This window comes from Balaenoptera physalus (genome assembly GCF_965194825.1).
Source record: "Balaenoptera physalus genome assembly, chromosome: 10".
Classification (NCBI taxonomy): Eukaryota; Metazoa; Chordata; class Mammalia; order Artiodactyla; family Balaenopteridae; genus Balaenoptera; species Balaenoptera physalus.
The window spans coordinates 109,663,677-109,681,668 of NC_138889.1; the positions used below are offsets into that span (position 1 = coordinate 109,663,677).

The following is a 17,992-nucleotide window of genomic DNA, read 5'->3' on the forward strand; positions in this document are numbered from 1 at the left end:
GGCCCCCCTCACATCCTTCCCAGCCCCGCACCCAGACCCCCTCCATGGAACCACCCCACGGAAGCCACAGCAAGTGCCAAGAGCACTTCCCTGGTGCCGGGACGAGCTCACGGGCCCCGACACCACCGTCCCATTTTTCAGATGAAGAAACTGAGGCACAGAGATGAAGTCACAGCTCCTTCGTGGCAGGTTGGGATTCCTACCCAGGTCAGCCTGCCCCAGGTCCACGCGTCCATGCTACAAACAGCCACATGACACCCCTGTGATAAGGGGCACCCCTGGGAGCTGAATTCAGGGATCCTTTTCCGTCCCGCCCTACGTGGGGTACACAGAGCTAACGGGACACCCACTGCTTGAGAGCCACCCCAGCCGTGGCTTCCCCGGACGGCTCCTGGGCCCCCTCACTCAGGCCTCCGCCCACCCTTCCACGTCAGGGCCACTTGGCCTCTGTCTCCCACCCTCTTCTCCCCGCGCACCGAGTGCTCAGCTGAGGCCGCCCATGCGGCCAAAACGCCCATAAACACAACGGGTCCCATCACAGGCTCAGCCTCAACCGCTCTCCTCAGTGCCTGGGGACAGCGGTGACCACCAGGATGGCTGGTACGAGCGCGGCGCTCAGGTAGATGAGACGGGCGATGCCCCACGGGGGGAGCATCAGGGTGGGAGCTCGCTGAGCCTGCATCCCGCCCCGCCCCACCTCTGCCCAACTGGGTGCCCCCATGACACTCAATCAGCACTGGGGACCCAGGGCTCATTCCCCAGGACACACGCCCCCTCTGTTCCAGCTGAGTCTTCGCCCCCCAGAATTGGCCAAACACTCCAGCTTCTCGGACTGAGCCTCCCTTCCTACGAACACTGCCTGTTTCTGGTCCTCAAGCAGCGAGGATCTTGCTTCCAGGAGCCCCTGGACCAGAATGATCTCCTAAGTCTGCTCAGGTCACTCCAGCCTAACATGGTCCCTTTAACAGCAGCCCATCACAGAATCAAGCCCAAGTGCAGCCGGGCACACGGGACCCATCCCAGCTGGAGTTCCGGCACCCCGACCCACTCCACGGCTCCCAGCATCTGCTCCCTGGACGCCTCTGCGGCCTGTCGGTGCCCACGGCTCACTGCCGCCCTCTGTGTGCCCTCGCCCGGGCACCTTCCTCTTCTCCACAGGTCGGTCGCTCACCGCCTTATTCCCAGTGCTGCCCTAACAGTGGCCACACTGCTGACCTCAGGGGTCCTCAGCCAGGGACCGTACTGCCCCCAGCGGCCCTGGGCAAAGCCTGAAGACAGATCTGCTCGCCACGCTGGGGGTGCTACTGGCATCCAGTGGGAGAGGCCAGGGGTGCTGCTGGGCATCCTGCGGTGCACAGGACCGCGCCCCCCCCCCCGCCCCCTAAAGCAGACGTATCCAGCCCCGAAGGCATCAGAGCCGAGGCTGCACAAGCTTCCGACGAGGCAGGAAGTTAACCCCAACACAGAGGCCCCGGCTAAACACGTCTGTTTCTAGATTAAACATGCCGCAGCCCCGGGAAGACGCCTACTTCCTTCCTTCTGTCACGTGCCCGGGGACCCGTGCACATGCACGTCTGCCTGTCACACGGAGATGCCCGAGCGGACCTGAGGGTGGGGGCAGAATCCGCTCCCCGGGGACAAAGCCAAGCCAAGCACTGCAGGTCGTGGACACACCTCCCCGCCAGATGGGACCCTGGGTGAGGAGAGCGCTGTGAGCACTCGCCCCCCACGGCCCCCAGACACAGCGGCATCGCGGAGGGGCTGCGCACCTGTCTCCCGCCGTGAGGGCCGCCAGCTTCGCCTCCCCAGCCTGGGGCTCCGACGGGTCATCCAGGATCCTCTGCATCTGCTGCTCGATCTCCCGGGGCTTCAACAGCCGGCCGTCGTGGTAGAGCCAGACCTTGAAGTAGCGGCCCTTGTGGAACACGACGATGTGCTTGCTGTCCCTGAGGTGCTGGAGGGTGTCTGGGGAGGGGCAGGGGGGAGACAGGAGCCGGAGGCACCCGGTTAGGGGAGAGGAGAAAACCACCCGTGACGGCACCACTGCCTCTCCCCGCGTCACCCCGCTCAGCTCACGAGTCCACTTCGCAAGGGTCTGCAGAGGACTTGGTAGAGCACGCGAACCGAGAGCTTTGGCATCAGACAGGCCTGAGCGCTGAGCTCTGCTCGACCCCCCACCGGGCGTGTCACCTGCAGCACAGGACGCGACCGTCGCTAAGCCTGAGCCCTGGTGGGCCTGCGATGGACCCAGGCGGTGCCACTGTCTCTCCCTTACATTCTTGAGGGTGTCCCGGCTGGGGCAGACGTGGCCCCCCTACACTGGGCAGTGGGAAAGGAGGGGGGGTCATGTGTCCCAGGCTGCTGGAAGTGAGCTGCTGAACCACGAATCTGGTTTCCCTGAGCACAATCCAGGGTGCTTTCCACCATAAACCCTGCGTGGGAGCCAGAGCAAAACGCCCCTGAAACATCCAGATGAAGAGATAGGAATATTCCTAACCCAACCTAGAAAAAACTCCACCATAAGACAGCCTTCAGGCTTCCCTGGTGGCGCAGTGGTTGAGTATCTGCCTGCTAATGCAGGGGACACGGGTTCGAGCCCTGGTCTGGGAAGATCCCACATGCCGCGGAGCAACTGGCCCCGTGAGCCACAATTACTGCGCGTCTGGAGCCTGTGCTCCGCAACAAGAGAGGCCGCGACAGTGAGAGGCCCGCGCACCGCGATGAAGAGTGGCCCCCGCTTGCCACAACTAGAGAAAGCCCTCGCACAGAAACGAAGACCCAACACAGCCAAAAATAAATAAATAAATAAATAAATAAATAAATAAATAAATTTAAAAAAAAAAAAAAAAAGACAGCCTTCAACCAAAGAGAAATGGAGGTCTGAAAATCAGTTAACTGTCCAGGCCTGAGAAAGACAAAGGAAATTCAACAGAAGGAAGGTTGACGAGCCTGAAATCTCTGAAATCTTAGAAGGTCAGCACTCATCAGTGTGGTCTCCTCCAACATCTCCTGAGCATAAGGATAGAAAGTTCCAATTCCCAAAGGAACCCCAAGCAGGCCACGCACCTGTTTCCTCTCCTGGGATCCGAGAAGTATTAAACATTCGCTCCCACTGGGCGGAGCAGAGCGGAACTGTAGATCCCAAAAGAAAAATCTGTAATAGAAGCATGTTTCAAACAAAAATCTAAGGAGCAAATCAAGTCCACACATTTAAATGCTGGATTTGTTTTCTGTGCACATAGCGCGGCTGGACTTAATCTTTTCCAAACACTATAAAGAACGGTGGCTCCCTGGGACACTGTGCTGCCCTGGAGTTTGCAGAACCAGGCCAAGGCATAACATCCTGCTTCTTATTCCTAAATAACATACCCTAATGGGTCATTTATAAACTGACACTTAAACCAAAGGGGTATTTAAGAAAAAAAAAAATGCCGGGGCGGGGGAGCGATAAATTGGGAGATTGGGATTGACATATACACACTACTATATATAAATAGATAACTAATAAGGACCTACTATATAGCACAGGGAACTCTACTCAACACTCTGTAATGGCCTACATGGGAAAAGAATCTAAAAAAGAGTGGATATATGTATATGCATAACTGATTCAATTTGCTGTACACCTGAAACTAACACAACATTGTAAATCAACTATACTCCAATAAAAATTAAAAAAAAAAAAAAAAGAAGGAAAAAATGCCTTCTCGTGAGTAGCTCGACAGCTATATTATTTCCTTCACAAGCAAGTGAGGGTTTCTTCGTAGGACAAATTGCAGAACTAAAATACATCAAACATATATCCATTTAGGATACAGAGGAGAATTAAATCTCAAAGTAATTATGCTGAGTGAAAGAGGCTAGACCAAAAAAAAAAAGCACGCTGTAAAATTCCATTCACAAGTTTTAGAAAATGCAAGCTAACCTAGAGTGACAGAAGGCAGATCAGGGCGATGGTGCGGGGGAGTGGAAAGGGACACCAGGGAACCCTTGGGGGTGGTTCACTAACTTGACTATGGTGATGGTTTCACGGGTACAGAGATATACGTCAGATATATGTCAGTATATCAGAACTTATCAAAGCGGATACTTCAGACGTGTGCAGTACATCAGTTACACCTTGATAAAGCTGTTCTGAAAGAATTTTTTAAAAAGCAGTTTGTTTGCATACTGGTTTGATTTCCTCCCGGTCCAGTTTGCGTCTGTAAAGCAGGATGGCATGGATTCCGTTGCCTGCTCTGGCTGCCTGAATGTGAGTCGGTGTGATGTACAGCAAATCCTGATACAAGAAAACACACAACAGCAGGGAGAATGTGCACAGGAAAAGACAAGCTAGCTTCAACACACAGTTAAAATATTTCTATACATGTGTTAATGACATCTGCTCTGCTGGAAAAGAAATTATTCTCATTTTCTACACTTTTTCAGTTTTATTGTGTTCACGTTTCAAGCCCCCAGGTAATTCCTGGGCTAGGAAAGGTAACAGTATATTTTAAAAGTTAATAAATATAATTCAAGCCTAAAAAAAAAAGATAACAGCGCTTCACCCCAATTATCCTCATAGAATGCATAAAAAGGAAAGCAGAAATTAAAAGGAGCAATTAGATAATTAGGAAGTTTTCTGAATGAGAAGGAACCAAAGGTTAAAATAACCTTTTATATAGAGCAGTGCTTGCAACTTTCTAAATCTGGGGACACATTTCTAAATGTCTACATTTTTCAAGTCCAAGGGATGCTTGTCTCCACTATATTTTGAGAGAACCTATGTGCAGGGCTGCCCCTGATTATGTGGGAAATAGACACCAAAGTCTTCAGGAACGAAAGGGCACCAGGTGGACAGCTCACTCTCAAAAGCAGTCTTCTGGACCGCACCAACTATTTTTCTCTAAGTTTGAGATTGTTTCCAATGGAAAAAAAAAAAATTTTTTTTAACAGTAGAAATTTTAAAGGAGAAAAACAGAAAAAGCAAACAAGAAAATAGAGAGATAGAAGAAGGTGGAAAAAATAAAAGGAAGCAAAGAGCAGAAAGAAAGGGAAAGACAGATTCACCAGTTATTTAAGGCCAGTTATTAGACCCCAATGAGGTGCTTCTAACAAAATAACAGGGTGTGCTCTGCAGACCACCCATGTCTCAAAAGGCAAGAAAGACCAAGGAGATGTGAAAATGACACCCAGTGCAGCACCCCTGGTGTCCCAGGGCCCAGAAGAACAAAGCTCAGCGTGTGGACAAACTTTCAGCCGACCCACAGACCCTGAGCTTTTCGGGGTGGGCATGGATGTGATCCTTCAACGCTACGTAGGCTCAGTTAGGAAAACAGAGGGAAGGAAAAGAGGGAGAGGTTCGCTGCCACGAGGAAAGCCAATTGCCACGAGAGCACTTGTACGATCCGAATTTCTCTGCAGCAGCTTGGTGGGTGCCCTTGAGCTACTTGGTAACTCCAAAAGGACATCCACGAGGCTCTCCAGTGTGCAAAGCAGGTCCTGGGCTCCCTGCTAGGGGCGTGAAGCCTCGGACGGGGGCGGCAGGGCCAGGAGGAGCCCGGGGAAACCCACAGCGTCCCCAGGCAGCCCACAGAGCCGGGAAGAGGCCACCCCGGTGCGTGGTCTCCATCAGACACCGCTCGGGACTCACCATCGCGTAGTAATTGCTGTTCACCATCAGTGGCCCTCGTCCTCGGAGGTAGATGTACTCCTCCCACCAGTCACTCACCTGTCAGGTGCACACAGGAGAGACCAACCGACAGGCTTAACCAGGCTGCCCGGGGCGGAGGCGGGTGCGGGGGGCTGGGGGAGGGTGCATCTAGTGCTTTGTCGTGCGTGTTTGACATCATTTCTCCCTCTCCTGGGGGTCAAGACAGCCCTAACTAGATGGAACGCAGAACAGTGGGAAGGAACTGGAAAGCGGTTTTATTCAAGTCAAGACATAGCTAGAAGATAGATCACCTTCATTTTATAGAGGGTTAAAAAAAAAAAAAGACCAAATGGAAAAGAAGGGATAAATGTCGGACTGCTAACATTTCTTGACCATCAACACCACCCCAAACTGCCCCCCAGACTGCTTCTCATCTTCTGCTTCCAAGCCTCCCCAAGGCAGCTACTGACTCAACCGTGCTCGGTTCCCTTTCAGAGCCACACAGGGTCCATGTGTGCTGTCCTCCTGATGTCCCCTAGAGGGCCAGCAACCTCGTCCTAACGGCATCCACAACCTCCAGGACCCAAGCATCACGATTCCCTCACTTTGTAAAGCACACACACATACAGAACAGTGCGCACTAAGAACCTAAGCGTACTGTGAAAATGTTTACAAACTCAACACGCCCATGTAACCAGCGAAGGATCAAAAGGTGACCTGCCCCACCCACCGTGGCCTCTGGCCTCTGACGGTTTTCTCCAGCCACCGCCCACTTCCAGCCCCACCCACCGGGTGTGCCTGGGTCACACCTTCTCCTCCAAGCTAGCCATTCCTCAAAACCTCAACCCCCCTGCCTCGTTTCCTCCGCCAGTGTCTCCTCCCGCCCGCCATGCGCAGGGAAGTTAGCTGGCTCAGGGAACAGATTATACGCTCCTACAGAAAATTCCACCAAGAAAAATAGCGTGTATGTGTACTCACATAATTGGTAGCCCACCAGGATTTTAGCTTCAAATACCACTGCAATCTCGGCCCGAGATTGATAGCAAAATCTTGTGCCAGAGCTGTCATCCGTGTAAAGTCCCCTTCCTTCATAAGAGGCTTCACGGATTCCAGGTACTGGGGTTGATGGAAAAAACATAAGCCTCGTTGAAACAGATGGTTTCCTTCCTTGTGCCTTAGAAAAAGGCAGGTCTTCACACAAGGTAGCTAACTCCAATAATAAAGGATGTTTTAGATCAGTGATAACTCAACAAGTAAACTTTTTTGTCCTTTACTGGCATACAAGCTCCCAGATCTTGAATCACCACAAAAATCATCAAAGTGGATTCTAGACTGACAAGATCGAGGTTTGGTCAACAAGAAACTTTCAATGTGTATTTTTTTCTCCGTCATCTGGTCCTTAATAAGAGCTCTATTCTCACCTAAGCTATGAAGGTGCCAATGAGATGGGTGAGAGCCCTGAGAGCCAAGGGTAGGACCAAAGGCTGGTGTTCAGGACATCAGAATAGGAAAGAGGAGCCAGAATGATAGGGACGGGGAAGGTCACGCCACCAAGTCAAGGCCAGGCCTCCAGTTCAGAATTTTCGGGGTCCCCACTTTGATCCGCTCTGGCCTTTGCAGGTAAGAGCAGGCAGGTAGCAGTTCACAGCACTCAACAGCGTCTACCACGTGCATAAGCAAACTTACGGGACACAAAACTGCTACTAAGCCCTGGGTTTGCCATGAGATTTTTTTTTTTTCTGGGCTATGCCGTGGGGCATGCGGGATCTTAATTCCCCAACCAGGGATCCAACCTGTGCCCCCTGCATTGGGAGCACAGAGTCCTAACCACTGGACCGCCAGGGAAGTCCCATCAAGTCATAGACCTTAACTGCAAAGATGCTGGCGTTTCAGAGCGGGCGTTCTGGGGGCGCGTGAAGCCGCACCTACCCTGTTGACGGTATCTTGGACGGCTGGGACCGGCAGGCGTGGCAGAGACGTCTGGAAGCTGTACAACATGGGTTTGCGGCCTGAAAAGATCTTGACCATACCCTTAAAAAAAAAAAAAAAAAAAAAAAAAAGGTACATTCTCAAAGACGAGCTCTGTCAAAGATCCGAAACCAGTTCTCCAGTATATACAACTTGCCGACCGTGGACTGATTTTCTGTGCTGGTTAATTTCCTGTAGTCCGTTTTCTGCCCCTACACTTGCAGGCCTCAGCCAACAGGTAGCCCCAAATAAAACCCAGGGTGGATGAAACCCTACGTCTGACAGATGCCTTGAGACGTCCTGCCCTGCCCAGGTGTTGCTGTTCCCCGGGCACCCTGACATTGGGTCTGACTGTACTTCTGCACGGCGGGTAAGTTCCACCCACCTACTTCTGCAAGGCCCTCGGTTTCAGGATTGGCTCCCGGGGCTGGGAGAGGGACCTGGAGCCAAGTGCAGCCCCTTCGGTCAGTTATCAAGCCTGGTGGACGGCACATACTTGCCTGCTACGGTCTGGAATGATCTAAACTTGCTGTGATGACTGGTCATCTCATGCTGACCAGACTTCAAAGGAACTCCTAGGGCTCACAGCGTGTATGAGGACAGGGGGGTGATTCTTGATGTCGAAGAGCAGGTGGGACTCACCTGGACACGCGCCATGAAGGCCACCCTGGGGAAGGTCGTTTACCTTCCTCTGTAAAGTGTGGAAACCGTCTCAGAATCTCTCCTGGGAGTTGAATGCTACTTCTCTGGAAATCAGAAGTCTTGCATCCAAGCAACAGCAGGAAGTCGGTTTGGGAAAGAGTGAAGCCCAGGGTGTACGGTGGGCTTGGGCACGAGGGTGCCCGCTCCTTTCACAAGGAGCCCCAGGAGATAGCACCCAGACTCCGATGAAGCCATCACGGGACAAACACCCACGCACGTGGCCGGTAAGTAAGGGCTGAGGTGAGCTGATGGAAGGTACTAGAAGCTAGGGGTGAGTCAGGGAGTCCCGGTCAGCTGGCCAGCTAAGGTTAGAAAAGCTACAAAGAAGCGGACGGATGGCGCTTTTATTTGATGGGTGACCTGGATGAGAAACCCAGCAGACATCAATACCAGATGTTCAGAGCACACTAAGATCGTTAAAGAAAAAGAGCCTCTGGCCCAAACAATGAGGCACGTTGAACCAGAGCTCTCTGGCACCTACAGGGCAATGCTCACGTCACCAAGGGGACTGTAGAGCACAGGGAACTCTAGTCAACACTCTGTAATGACCTATGTGGGAAAGAGTCTACAAAAGAATGGATATACGTATATGTATAATGGATATATGTCTATGTACAACTGACTCACTGTGCTGTACACCTGAAACTAACACAACATTGTAAATCAACTACACCCCAACAAAAATTAATTAAAAAAAAAAAAGTCACCCAGGGGAAAAGGCCCAGCGAGGCCCTTCCTTTCAGAAGTAAAAGCCTCCCACACCAGATGTGGAGCTGACGGATGAGCTGGGCACAGAAGGACACACCCTGCGTGGTCTCACAGGTCCGTGGAACCATGGAAGCAGCAAGGAGGGATGGGGGCTGCCGGGGGCTGGGGGACACGGGGCTGCGGGACGGTTAAAAGGGACAAGGTTTCAGTTACAAGAAATAAGTACGTTCTGGAGGTCTACCCTACGGCATCGGGCCTGGAACCAACACTCCTGTGCTGGAGTCTTCCAAATTTGCTAAGAGGGCAGATCTGATGTTAAATGCTCTTACGGCCAAAGGCAAGGGGCATAAGTGGGGCCCGAGGAAACTTTTGGAGAGTGGGTAGATCTGTGGCCTTGGCAGTGATGAAGGTGTCACAGGTGCACACTTATCCCTGAACACATCAAGCTGTGCAAGAGCTACGGCTTCGCAGATGTCAGGCATACCTCGAGAGAGCGGTTTAAAAACATCCACACCAGTTGTGCACTGGCGGTGAGTTTGCATTACCATCCAGATTTTGGTGGCGCGGCTTAACTTGCCGTGCTGGGCGAACATCCAGCCGTGGTAGGACAGCAGCACCTTCAGGGAGTAGCGCATGGTGATGATGAGGGCCACCCACAGGCCCGTGCCGAAGAGGACGCCGCTGACCACCTTCTTCGTCTGGCTGGACATGCAGCCGCTGCCAAGACAAGACCAGACAAGCCACAGGTTGGTCCACGTGGAAAGGAGGCCACGGGCAATGGCGCCGAGAGACGCCACGTGCTACAAGGTGGGGTGGTCTCCTGTGGACACAGCTGAGGCCACAGACCCCAATCGGAGTCAGGCCTGATCAGGGAGAGGACAACCCGTGTTAAGCCAACTCTCAAAAGACTCAGCCATCTTTCTCCTGGATTCGAGATGAACCAGCCGCATCTGCTTTGCTGGTCCTCTAAACAAACCAAGGCTAATCTGCATAACTGGGGAGCATGGATTACTTCCTCCAGGCCTAGGAATGAGGACGTGGCGGTGGCCCGTCCACGATGAGAGCTCAGCCCCAGACTGACCTGCTTTCTCCTGGGCTGGGAGCCGGCAGCAATCCTGCACTTTCCCTTCCTGCTGCTCATGACGCTTTTTCCTTAAACACACCTTGGGATTTCACCAGGATGCATAAGAAACGCACATCAACCGGCACAACTATTACTGCAACTATTTAGATCAAAAGAGCTTGTTTTCGATCTGGGCAGGAACACTTACCACGAATACACATAGAAACTGATGATGTAAAATGATCATTTAAATCGAAAACTGACAGAGAAAATGTTTTCGTTTGCTAAGGAAAGTAATATATTATCTGGTAAAGATGGGACTTCAAAAATGAGAAGAAACGCAGCTACTCATTCACCTTTGTGGGCTGTAGTTTTAGTTGTTTTGGAAACCACAATATATTTTCAAAATAAAAATAATTTAAATAACAAATGCTGGCGAGGTTGCGGACAAAGGGGAACCCTTACGCACTGTTGGTGGGAATGTAAATTGATGCAGCCACTGTGGAAAACAGTATAGAGGGTCCTCAAAAAAAAAATTAAAAATATGATCCAACAATTTCACTTCTGGGCATTTATCTGAAGGAAATAAAATCACCCCGTGTTCACGACAGCACTATTTACAACAGCCAAGATATGGAAACCTAAGTGTCCACGGACAAATGAATGGATAAAGAAGAGGTGGTAGGTATATATCAATACAATGGAATATTATTCAGCTAGGAAAAAAAGAAGAAAATCCTGACATTTGTGACAACATGGATGGACCTTGAGGGCATTATACCAAGTGAAATAAGCCAGACAGGGAAAGACAAATACCATATGATATCTCTTAAACGTGGAATCTAAAATATGACACAAACGAGCTTTTTAATGAAACAGAAACAGACTCACAGATGGAGAAGACTATAATATATATATGTATATATTCCTGAATCACTTTGCTGTACACCAGAAACTAACACAAGATCATACATTAACTGTACTTCAATTTTTAAAAAAATGTTAAAAAAAGAAAGACACATACTGTACAATCTGTTATACATGAAATCTAAAAAACATTTTCAATTTGTAACTATATTTGGTGATGGATGTTAACGTTGGTAATCATTTTGCAATATATACATATATCAAATCATTATGTTATACACCTAAAAACGAATACAATGTTTTACGTCAATTATATCCTTAACCTAAAGGTTTCGCCAATATTTGGAAACCACCAATTAAACATCTTCTCTTACTTCAGTAACACAGAAACAAAAAGTAAAATACTGGCAAAAAGTCTGCTTCAAAACATATCTTTCTATAACCTGTCAATTCTTGCATTCAGGTTTAACTGTAGTCTCTACTTTAAACCTCTACCTTCTTTTCTGATAGTCTAACCTACAAGCAAACTTGGATTTGAGAACCTGTCTTTCAGACAATCTATGTTTTAGATTTCTAAGTCCTATGTCACTGAACTTGGAAAAGACACACACACTTGATTCACAAAAATCAAGTAGTATTTTTACATTAACAAACAAATGATGTGTTCAGTGTTTTTTTAAAAATTTTTTTCTTTTTTTTAAAAATTATTTTTCGGCTGTGTTGTGTCTTTGTTGCTACATGTGGGCTTTCTCTAGTTGCGGCGAGCGGGGGCTACTCTTTGTTGCGGAGCGTGGGTTCTAGGCACGCGGGCATCAGTAGCTGTGGCGCACGGGCTTAGTTGCTCCACGGCATGTGGGATCTTCCCGGACCAGGTCTCGAACCCGTGTCCCCTGCATTGGCAGGCGGGTTCTTAACCACTGCACCACCAGGGAAGTCCCCCAGCATTTTTTATATATATGCATACAGGCACTTTGACAGCAAGCATTAGGTTTAATAGCTTTCTGTTAAAGGGCGTGTCCCTTCCGAGGCTGCAGGGGATGTGCTTACACAGAGCACGACGTACACCTGGACTCAGGGAAGCTGCAACCTCAGGACACTGGGAACCCTCTCCAGGAAGACTTTGCAGAACAGCCCTTGAACCTGGAAGACGCTGGCCCCTTAACCTGGTCTTTCTAAATTTGGGCCAGGGATGGCCCAGTTTACTGCAATTGGTTTAGAGGGACAAAGAAACAAATCTTATAAAGACCCAGATTAGAAAGGGCTTTAAATAGGCAACACTTCTAAATATAATCCAGGGTAAAGAGACGGCCCCCACTCGAAAGTAAATTAAAAAACTGTGTTAAACCCAAGTAGGCAGGAGATCGGAGGTGAACTGTCTGCAGGGGGGGCAGGCCTGCGGCTCCCCGGAAATAAAGGAGGGGAGGAGAGAGGCTGGGGCAGGGAGGTGAGAGCGACAGGGTCCCTGCCTGGCTTCCCGGCCCCCAGGCAGACCAAGGAGTTGGGCAGGCGTCCAGCACAGGCGTGCTTCCACTGCAATGACAGGGCTCTGTATCCTGGGCCCTGCGGACGCTTGTAAAGGCATGAGCCGGCGATCCCGAGGTGGCCAGAGGCTCCGAGTGACTCAGCTGGACTCTCGGTGACTCTCGTGTATCCCAGGACATCATGATTAAGGAGCAGCTTTCAGGAGTGAGGGGCACCCGCTCAAAGCAACGTAAGAAGATTCAGACCTTTAACCTAAAACCACTTAATCATTTCTTTAGAGTGATCAGAATCAAATTCAGTCCTGAGCTGGGAGCTTTCCTTTATGTCACATTTTGCCACTTTACTTTCCTGTCCTTTTCTGAAAGAACAATATTTAAATCCAAACAACCAACTGATTAGTAAAAGGCCCAGAAGTTCATCTGTTTAGCTCAGACCCAGCCCCGACCCTGTAGCTACGGCCCAGGGACCCCGTGGACACACCTGGGATGCACCCCATCCCTCACAGACCCCACCTGCGTGCAAAAAGCAAAGCCCAAGCACGGGACGAGGACTTGGGAACTATTATTTCTCTAGTAATAGACCTACAATGTCCTCCGATGTTAACAGGCAACACACGAATAGGATCAAAGGTCTGGCAGGGGACAGCCACAGCCGAGCTGGAGGCACTAGTACTTTCCAACCGGAAGATAAAAATATGTCTTCCACGGGACTTCCTGGGCAGGCCAGCAGTTAGGACTTGGCGCTTTCACTGCCCAGGGCGCGGGTTCAATCCCTGGTCGGGGAACTAGGAACTAGGGTCCCGCCCCAAGCTGCTTGGTGCAGCCAAAACAAACATTTTAAATATGCCTTCCAGAGCCAGGGCCGCCATCACAAATGGGGTAATGGAAACAGCCCTGTGTATGTCCCATCATTTGGCCACTCAAACACCAATAAGGCAGAGGTGCTGTTTTTTTGCGTTTGCCTGGCAAGAAGCTTCTCCGAGGGGAGGCGCAGGGCACGTTGAAGGAAGCACAGGTGTCCGAGGCACCACGCGGAGCTGGGTGTGGGTTCCACCTCCCCACTTCCCCTCTCTGTGACTCTGGGCAGGAATCTGCACCTCTGAACATTTCCTCACTTTTTCATGTCGGAGACCCCAGTGAGAGAGGTCACTGCAGCGCAGGGGCCAAGCGGCAGGAGAGGCTACACGGGATCCAGGGCCACCCCCAGGACCGGAGGGAAGAAAGAGTGGCTCCAGAAATGCCCTCGAGGGCACGGCCAACATTCTGGCATGAGACCCCAGGCACCACGTACCTTGCAAGAAAAATATCAACCAAAGGCCCCGTCTAGCCGAATATCACGGTATTAAAAAAGCTCCTAGAAAAATCTACAGTAACCAGGAGAGAGTGTTGGGGTCCCCCCGGTGTTCTAAGCCAATCAGACAGGGAGCTGAGGGGCTGAGGTCTCCCCAGAGCCCCCAAGAGCAGTCAGTTCCCGGGGTCCCAGAACTCCAGGATGGACCCCAGTGCAGGGAAGAGACCTTGTCCAGAACCGGCTCCTGGGGCAGAAATTCGTCTTGAGGGTCCCCCTGGCCAGGCTAAGTTGACTGCCACTGCTGGCCCCCACCTCGGGCCCTGACATGTCCTGGCGGGTACCCCAGGACCAAGGCTGGCCTTCTTGTCCCTGGTCTCCAGAGAAAGGTCCACAAGGGTCCCCCAACTCCTGAGGGGACCTTCATACCAGTCCAGGACACGGGGAGAAAGCCGACATGACAACCACAGCAAAAGCCTCAAACTGAATCCACAAGAGCCATGATGTGTGAGAAGACATAAAAACGCCAGCAACAAAAAAGTCAATAACTCCCTAGACCGTTGGAGATTTGAAACGATTACTTACGTCCTGTCAAGGGTCCGATTGATTTTTGCAATTATTCCCAAAGAGGGGTCGATCTTGGTGTACATTGTTGATACCACGCCCACAACCACGATGAGCCAGCTGGAGGGACTCGCCGGGTACACGCCGGTGATGATGCCATTCTAAACACAGACACGCACGGCATGAGCAACGTCCTTCCTGGTGGTGGGGGCCCGCGAGCTGGCAGGCAGTGGAGGGGTGGGAGGTCTGCACACAGGGGCAGCTAAGCGGCCACACTGTCACTACTGGAAACGTTCCCCAGAGCCTCCAGCCCCCAGCTGCTCCAACTTCTGTCCAGCTCCTTCCCTTCCTCTACTTCTGAGCCAAAACCCTCCCTAAAACAGTTCCCCCCGAGAGTGACCCCAGGACATTAGACTTACCCGAAGCACTAGTTTAACATACAGATTCCCGAGCTTCACCCAGACTGACTCAGGACACTGGCCACCTTGCCAACCACGATGTCCTCTCCCCAACATGCTACACCCAGGATGCCTGGAGACAAACCCCCACTCCAAAACTACCCTTCCTGCTGCTCCTGAATCAGACACCGTTTAACCAGTGTTATTTCCAGGAAACCTCACTCCACGTCGAGAATTTGCCGTAAGGTGCTTCAGCCAAAGCTCCCCCAGCCTGCCTTCAAAAAAAAAAGTAGCAGTGGAGGGGGAAGGAAGACATATGACCCAAAATTGGCAAAATGTTGACAGCTATGGAAACGAGCAGTGTGGCTTTATTACCCTCTTTACTTTTGCGTATGTTTCAAAACTTCCAATTAAAAAATCTTGGGACTTCCCTGGCAGTCCAGCGGTTAAGACTCTGCACTTCCAAAGCAGGGGGCCCAGGTTTGATCCCTGGTCGGGCAACTAAGATCTCACATGCCACGCAGCGCAGGCAAAATATTTAAAATTTTTAAAAATAAATAAATAAAAAATTTTAAAAAAGTCTTACTGAAGCCATCTTAGTAAGATTGATTTGATAATAGTTAAGATAATAGATTAAAAAACTCTCAAAGCTTTATCTGAATTCTCTCAGAAGAGACTTACACATCCCTACATGTTATTCTCATTATGGAGAATCACAGGAGATTTTAAACAAAGTGGTTGGGCGCAGGGGGGCCTTCTGGTGTTCTCTGAACCGTTCTTGTAAAATAAACAGATACATACGTTAAATTAAAATGGAGGGGGGCTTCCCTGGTGGCGCAGTGGTTGAGACTCTGCCTGCCAATGCAGGGGACACAGGTTCGAGCCCTGGTCTGGGAAGATCCCACATGCCGCGGAGCAACTGGCCCCGTGAGCCACAATTACTGAGCCTGCGCGTCTGGAGCTTGTGCTCCACAGCAAGAGAGGCCGCGATAGTGAGAGGCCCGTGCACCGCGATGAAGAGTGGCCCCCACTTGCTACAACTAGAGAAAGCCCTCGCACAGAAACGAAGACCCAACACAGCCATAAATAAATAAATAAATAAAAAAGCTTGCTTAAAAAAAAAAAATGGAGGGAGGACTTTTCTAGATAAAAGGTCTCTGCTCACCACACCCCCCGACCCGGCAGCAGCTCTGCCAGCCTTGCCCCCCTTCCTCTGAGCATCAGATGGTCCCCTAAGGAACCACGTGGTTAGGATGCACCCTCGCTGTGCACTGTCTGTTTCTGTACGTTAGTTTTGCCTCCTCGGCAGTACCACAAGGTTTTTAAAGTCCGGGAACAACGTCTCCACTGGGTTAAGATGACGGCCACACCGGGGCACCCAAGCTTCTACTTTCCTCCATTTGTAGGTAAAAGGAGGCGTCCCAGCAAGGTCAGGAGCGCAAAGGGCACTTTCCCCTGTAGGTGGCGCCCTCCTCCACTTCAGGTGAGTCATGCTGCTGGCGCCCACAAGACACCAGCGTGACGGGGCCATATGTACCTGGGCCCCAGACCCCTCCGGCAGAGCCCGGGAACACCTGTCCAGCCAGGCCAGGTCCCAGGGGCCGGCCCACTGTCTCCCTGGTCGCTGTTCCCATCCACCCTAGCTCCTGGGCCTTTTTCTTTTTCTTTTTTTTCATATTTATTTATTTATTTATTTGGTTGCACCAGGTCTTAGCTGTGGCTCGCAGGCTCCTTAGTTGCGGCAGGCAGGCTCCTTAGTTGCGGCATGTGAACTCTTAGTTGCGGTATGCATGTGGGATCTAGTTCCCAGACCAGGGATCGAACCCGGGACCCCTGCATTGGGAGCATGGAGTCTTACCCACTGCACCACCAGGGAAGTCCCTTTTCAACAGCCCGCCTCCGAGCTGCCCTCTGAAGGGAAAACTGGAAAACAAACACACAAACTGGGGAACAGGGAGGCAGACACTTTTGGTGCACTTTCGTCTTGTTTGAATTTTTTTAAACATGCATTTGTCCTTCTGTGATTCTTATTTTCTTTTTTTTGGGAGAAGGAAGGATTTATTCTTACAGGCAACAGGTAAGGAGCCCCCCGGGGATCTTCCCCAGCAGCGTCTCCCTAAACAGCAAAATTGGGGAAGTTTTAAGCGAAGGCTACATGCATGTTCGTGACTTTTGTGATTTTTAAAATAAAGTGAATTAAAAACAAGACACGTGCTTAAAAACAGTGAATAAATGTCCACTCTTGCAGGTAAACAAACAGAATTGAGAGCATGTGTAGTTCACTGTATTTGCATTTACGTGCATCTTTTTCAACGCTGGACTATTTTATTGGCGAGACTGCTGTTAAACTCGCTGCAGTTTCACACAGCTGAAAAACAATCCTTTTCCTACAAGGTGTAGAAGGTTCCGGACTCAGAGCCGAGACATGGATTCTAGCCTTTATTCTGCTTCTACCGAGCAGGTCACTTACCCTCTCCGAGTCCTGATTTCCTCGCCTGCCCTACGGGGTCCCGATTCACCCTACCTGCCTTACAGAATTTCTCCAAGAATTCAGCGAGCCAATACATGGGAAAGTGTTTCACAAGCCTTAAGGACCACGGAAACATACATGATGTGTCAACTACCACTCTGACACACTGAAACTTCAATAAAGGGAATACTGTACAGATTGAAGCAAGTGTCTGAAAACCTTGAATCTGATGAACTTCTTCTTCCAGGAATGAAGTCCAGACAGATAGATCTGCCTGAGGGCCTCGTGGCTCAGCCGGAGGTCGATTCCGTCGGGAGTGACCGTGAACTGAAAGGCCACGGCTTGGTGAGCCTCCGCCATGGTTATCGAGCTCCTGGAAAGACAAGGGGAGAACGTAACACGGTGGAGCACTGACCGGACGTTAGAAAACCCCGAACTTGTAGAGAAGCGTAATCCATTCTGAATTTGACTGTTTTCCTCCCATTTGACAGATTTCAAGTTTTTCATTAACACACCCGATTCTGTGATTAGCCATCACCCCTCCCCTGCTGGTCCAGCGAGATACAGACAACTGCGGCCTCTGCCTGGAGGTGCTGGGTGATCAGCAGCGTCTAGAAGCCGGAGCCCCTCGCTCCTCCCTCCACTCCCTGCCATCCCACCGAACTCTGCCGCCCAGTCTACACCCGGCTGACCCAGGAAGCCCGGGGCGGTTTAGCAACTTGTCCTGCAAATGGGAGGCCAATCCCATTCCCGCCCACCAGCCAGCCTAGAGGCTGGCACAGAAAGTCCACAAATCCGTCCACAATGGCCCCTGATCCCTTATCTTCGGGGATGAACGGTGGGAAAACGGG

At 50.7% G+C, this 17,992-nt stretch overlaps 1 protein-coding gene across 3 annotated transcripts in view; it reads right to left on the reverse strand.

The window, feature by feature from the left end:
* The window catches only part of CPT1A (carnitine palmitoyltransferase 1A), a 61,745-nt gene that overhangs the window by 26,532 nt on the left and 17,221 nt on the right, over positions 1 to 17,992 (reverse strand). For all 3 annotated transcript variants that reach the window (XM_082477652.1, XM_082477650.1, XM_082477651.1), the window contains exons 2-10: positions 17,361 to 17,514; positions 14,295 to 14,434; positions 9,556 to 9,727; positions 7,562 to 7,663; positions 6,611 to 6,748; positions 5,633 to 5,710; positions 4,172 to 4,279; positions 3,067 to 3,154; positions 1,770 to 1,965 (exon numbers count right to left, since the gene is read on the reverse strand). In XM_082477652.1, the coding sequence (XP_082333778.1) occupies positions 1,770 to 1,965; positions 3,067 to 3,154; positions 4,172 to 4,279; positions 5,633 to 5,710; positions 6,611 to 6,748; positions 7,562 to 7,663; positions 9,556 to 9,727; positions 14,295 to 14,434; positions 17,361 to 17,501 (1,163 nt within the window). In that variant the 5' untranslated portion in view covers positions 17,502 to 17,514. The remainder of the gene's footprint in view (positions 1 to 1,769; positions 1,966 to 3,066; positions 3,155 to 4,171; positions 4,280 to 5,632; positions 5,711 to 6,610; positions 6,749 to 7,561; positions 7,664 to 9,555; positions 9,728 to 14,294; positions 14,435 to 17,360; positions 17,515 to 17,992) is intronic.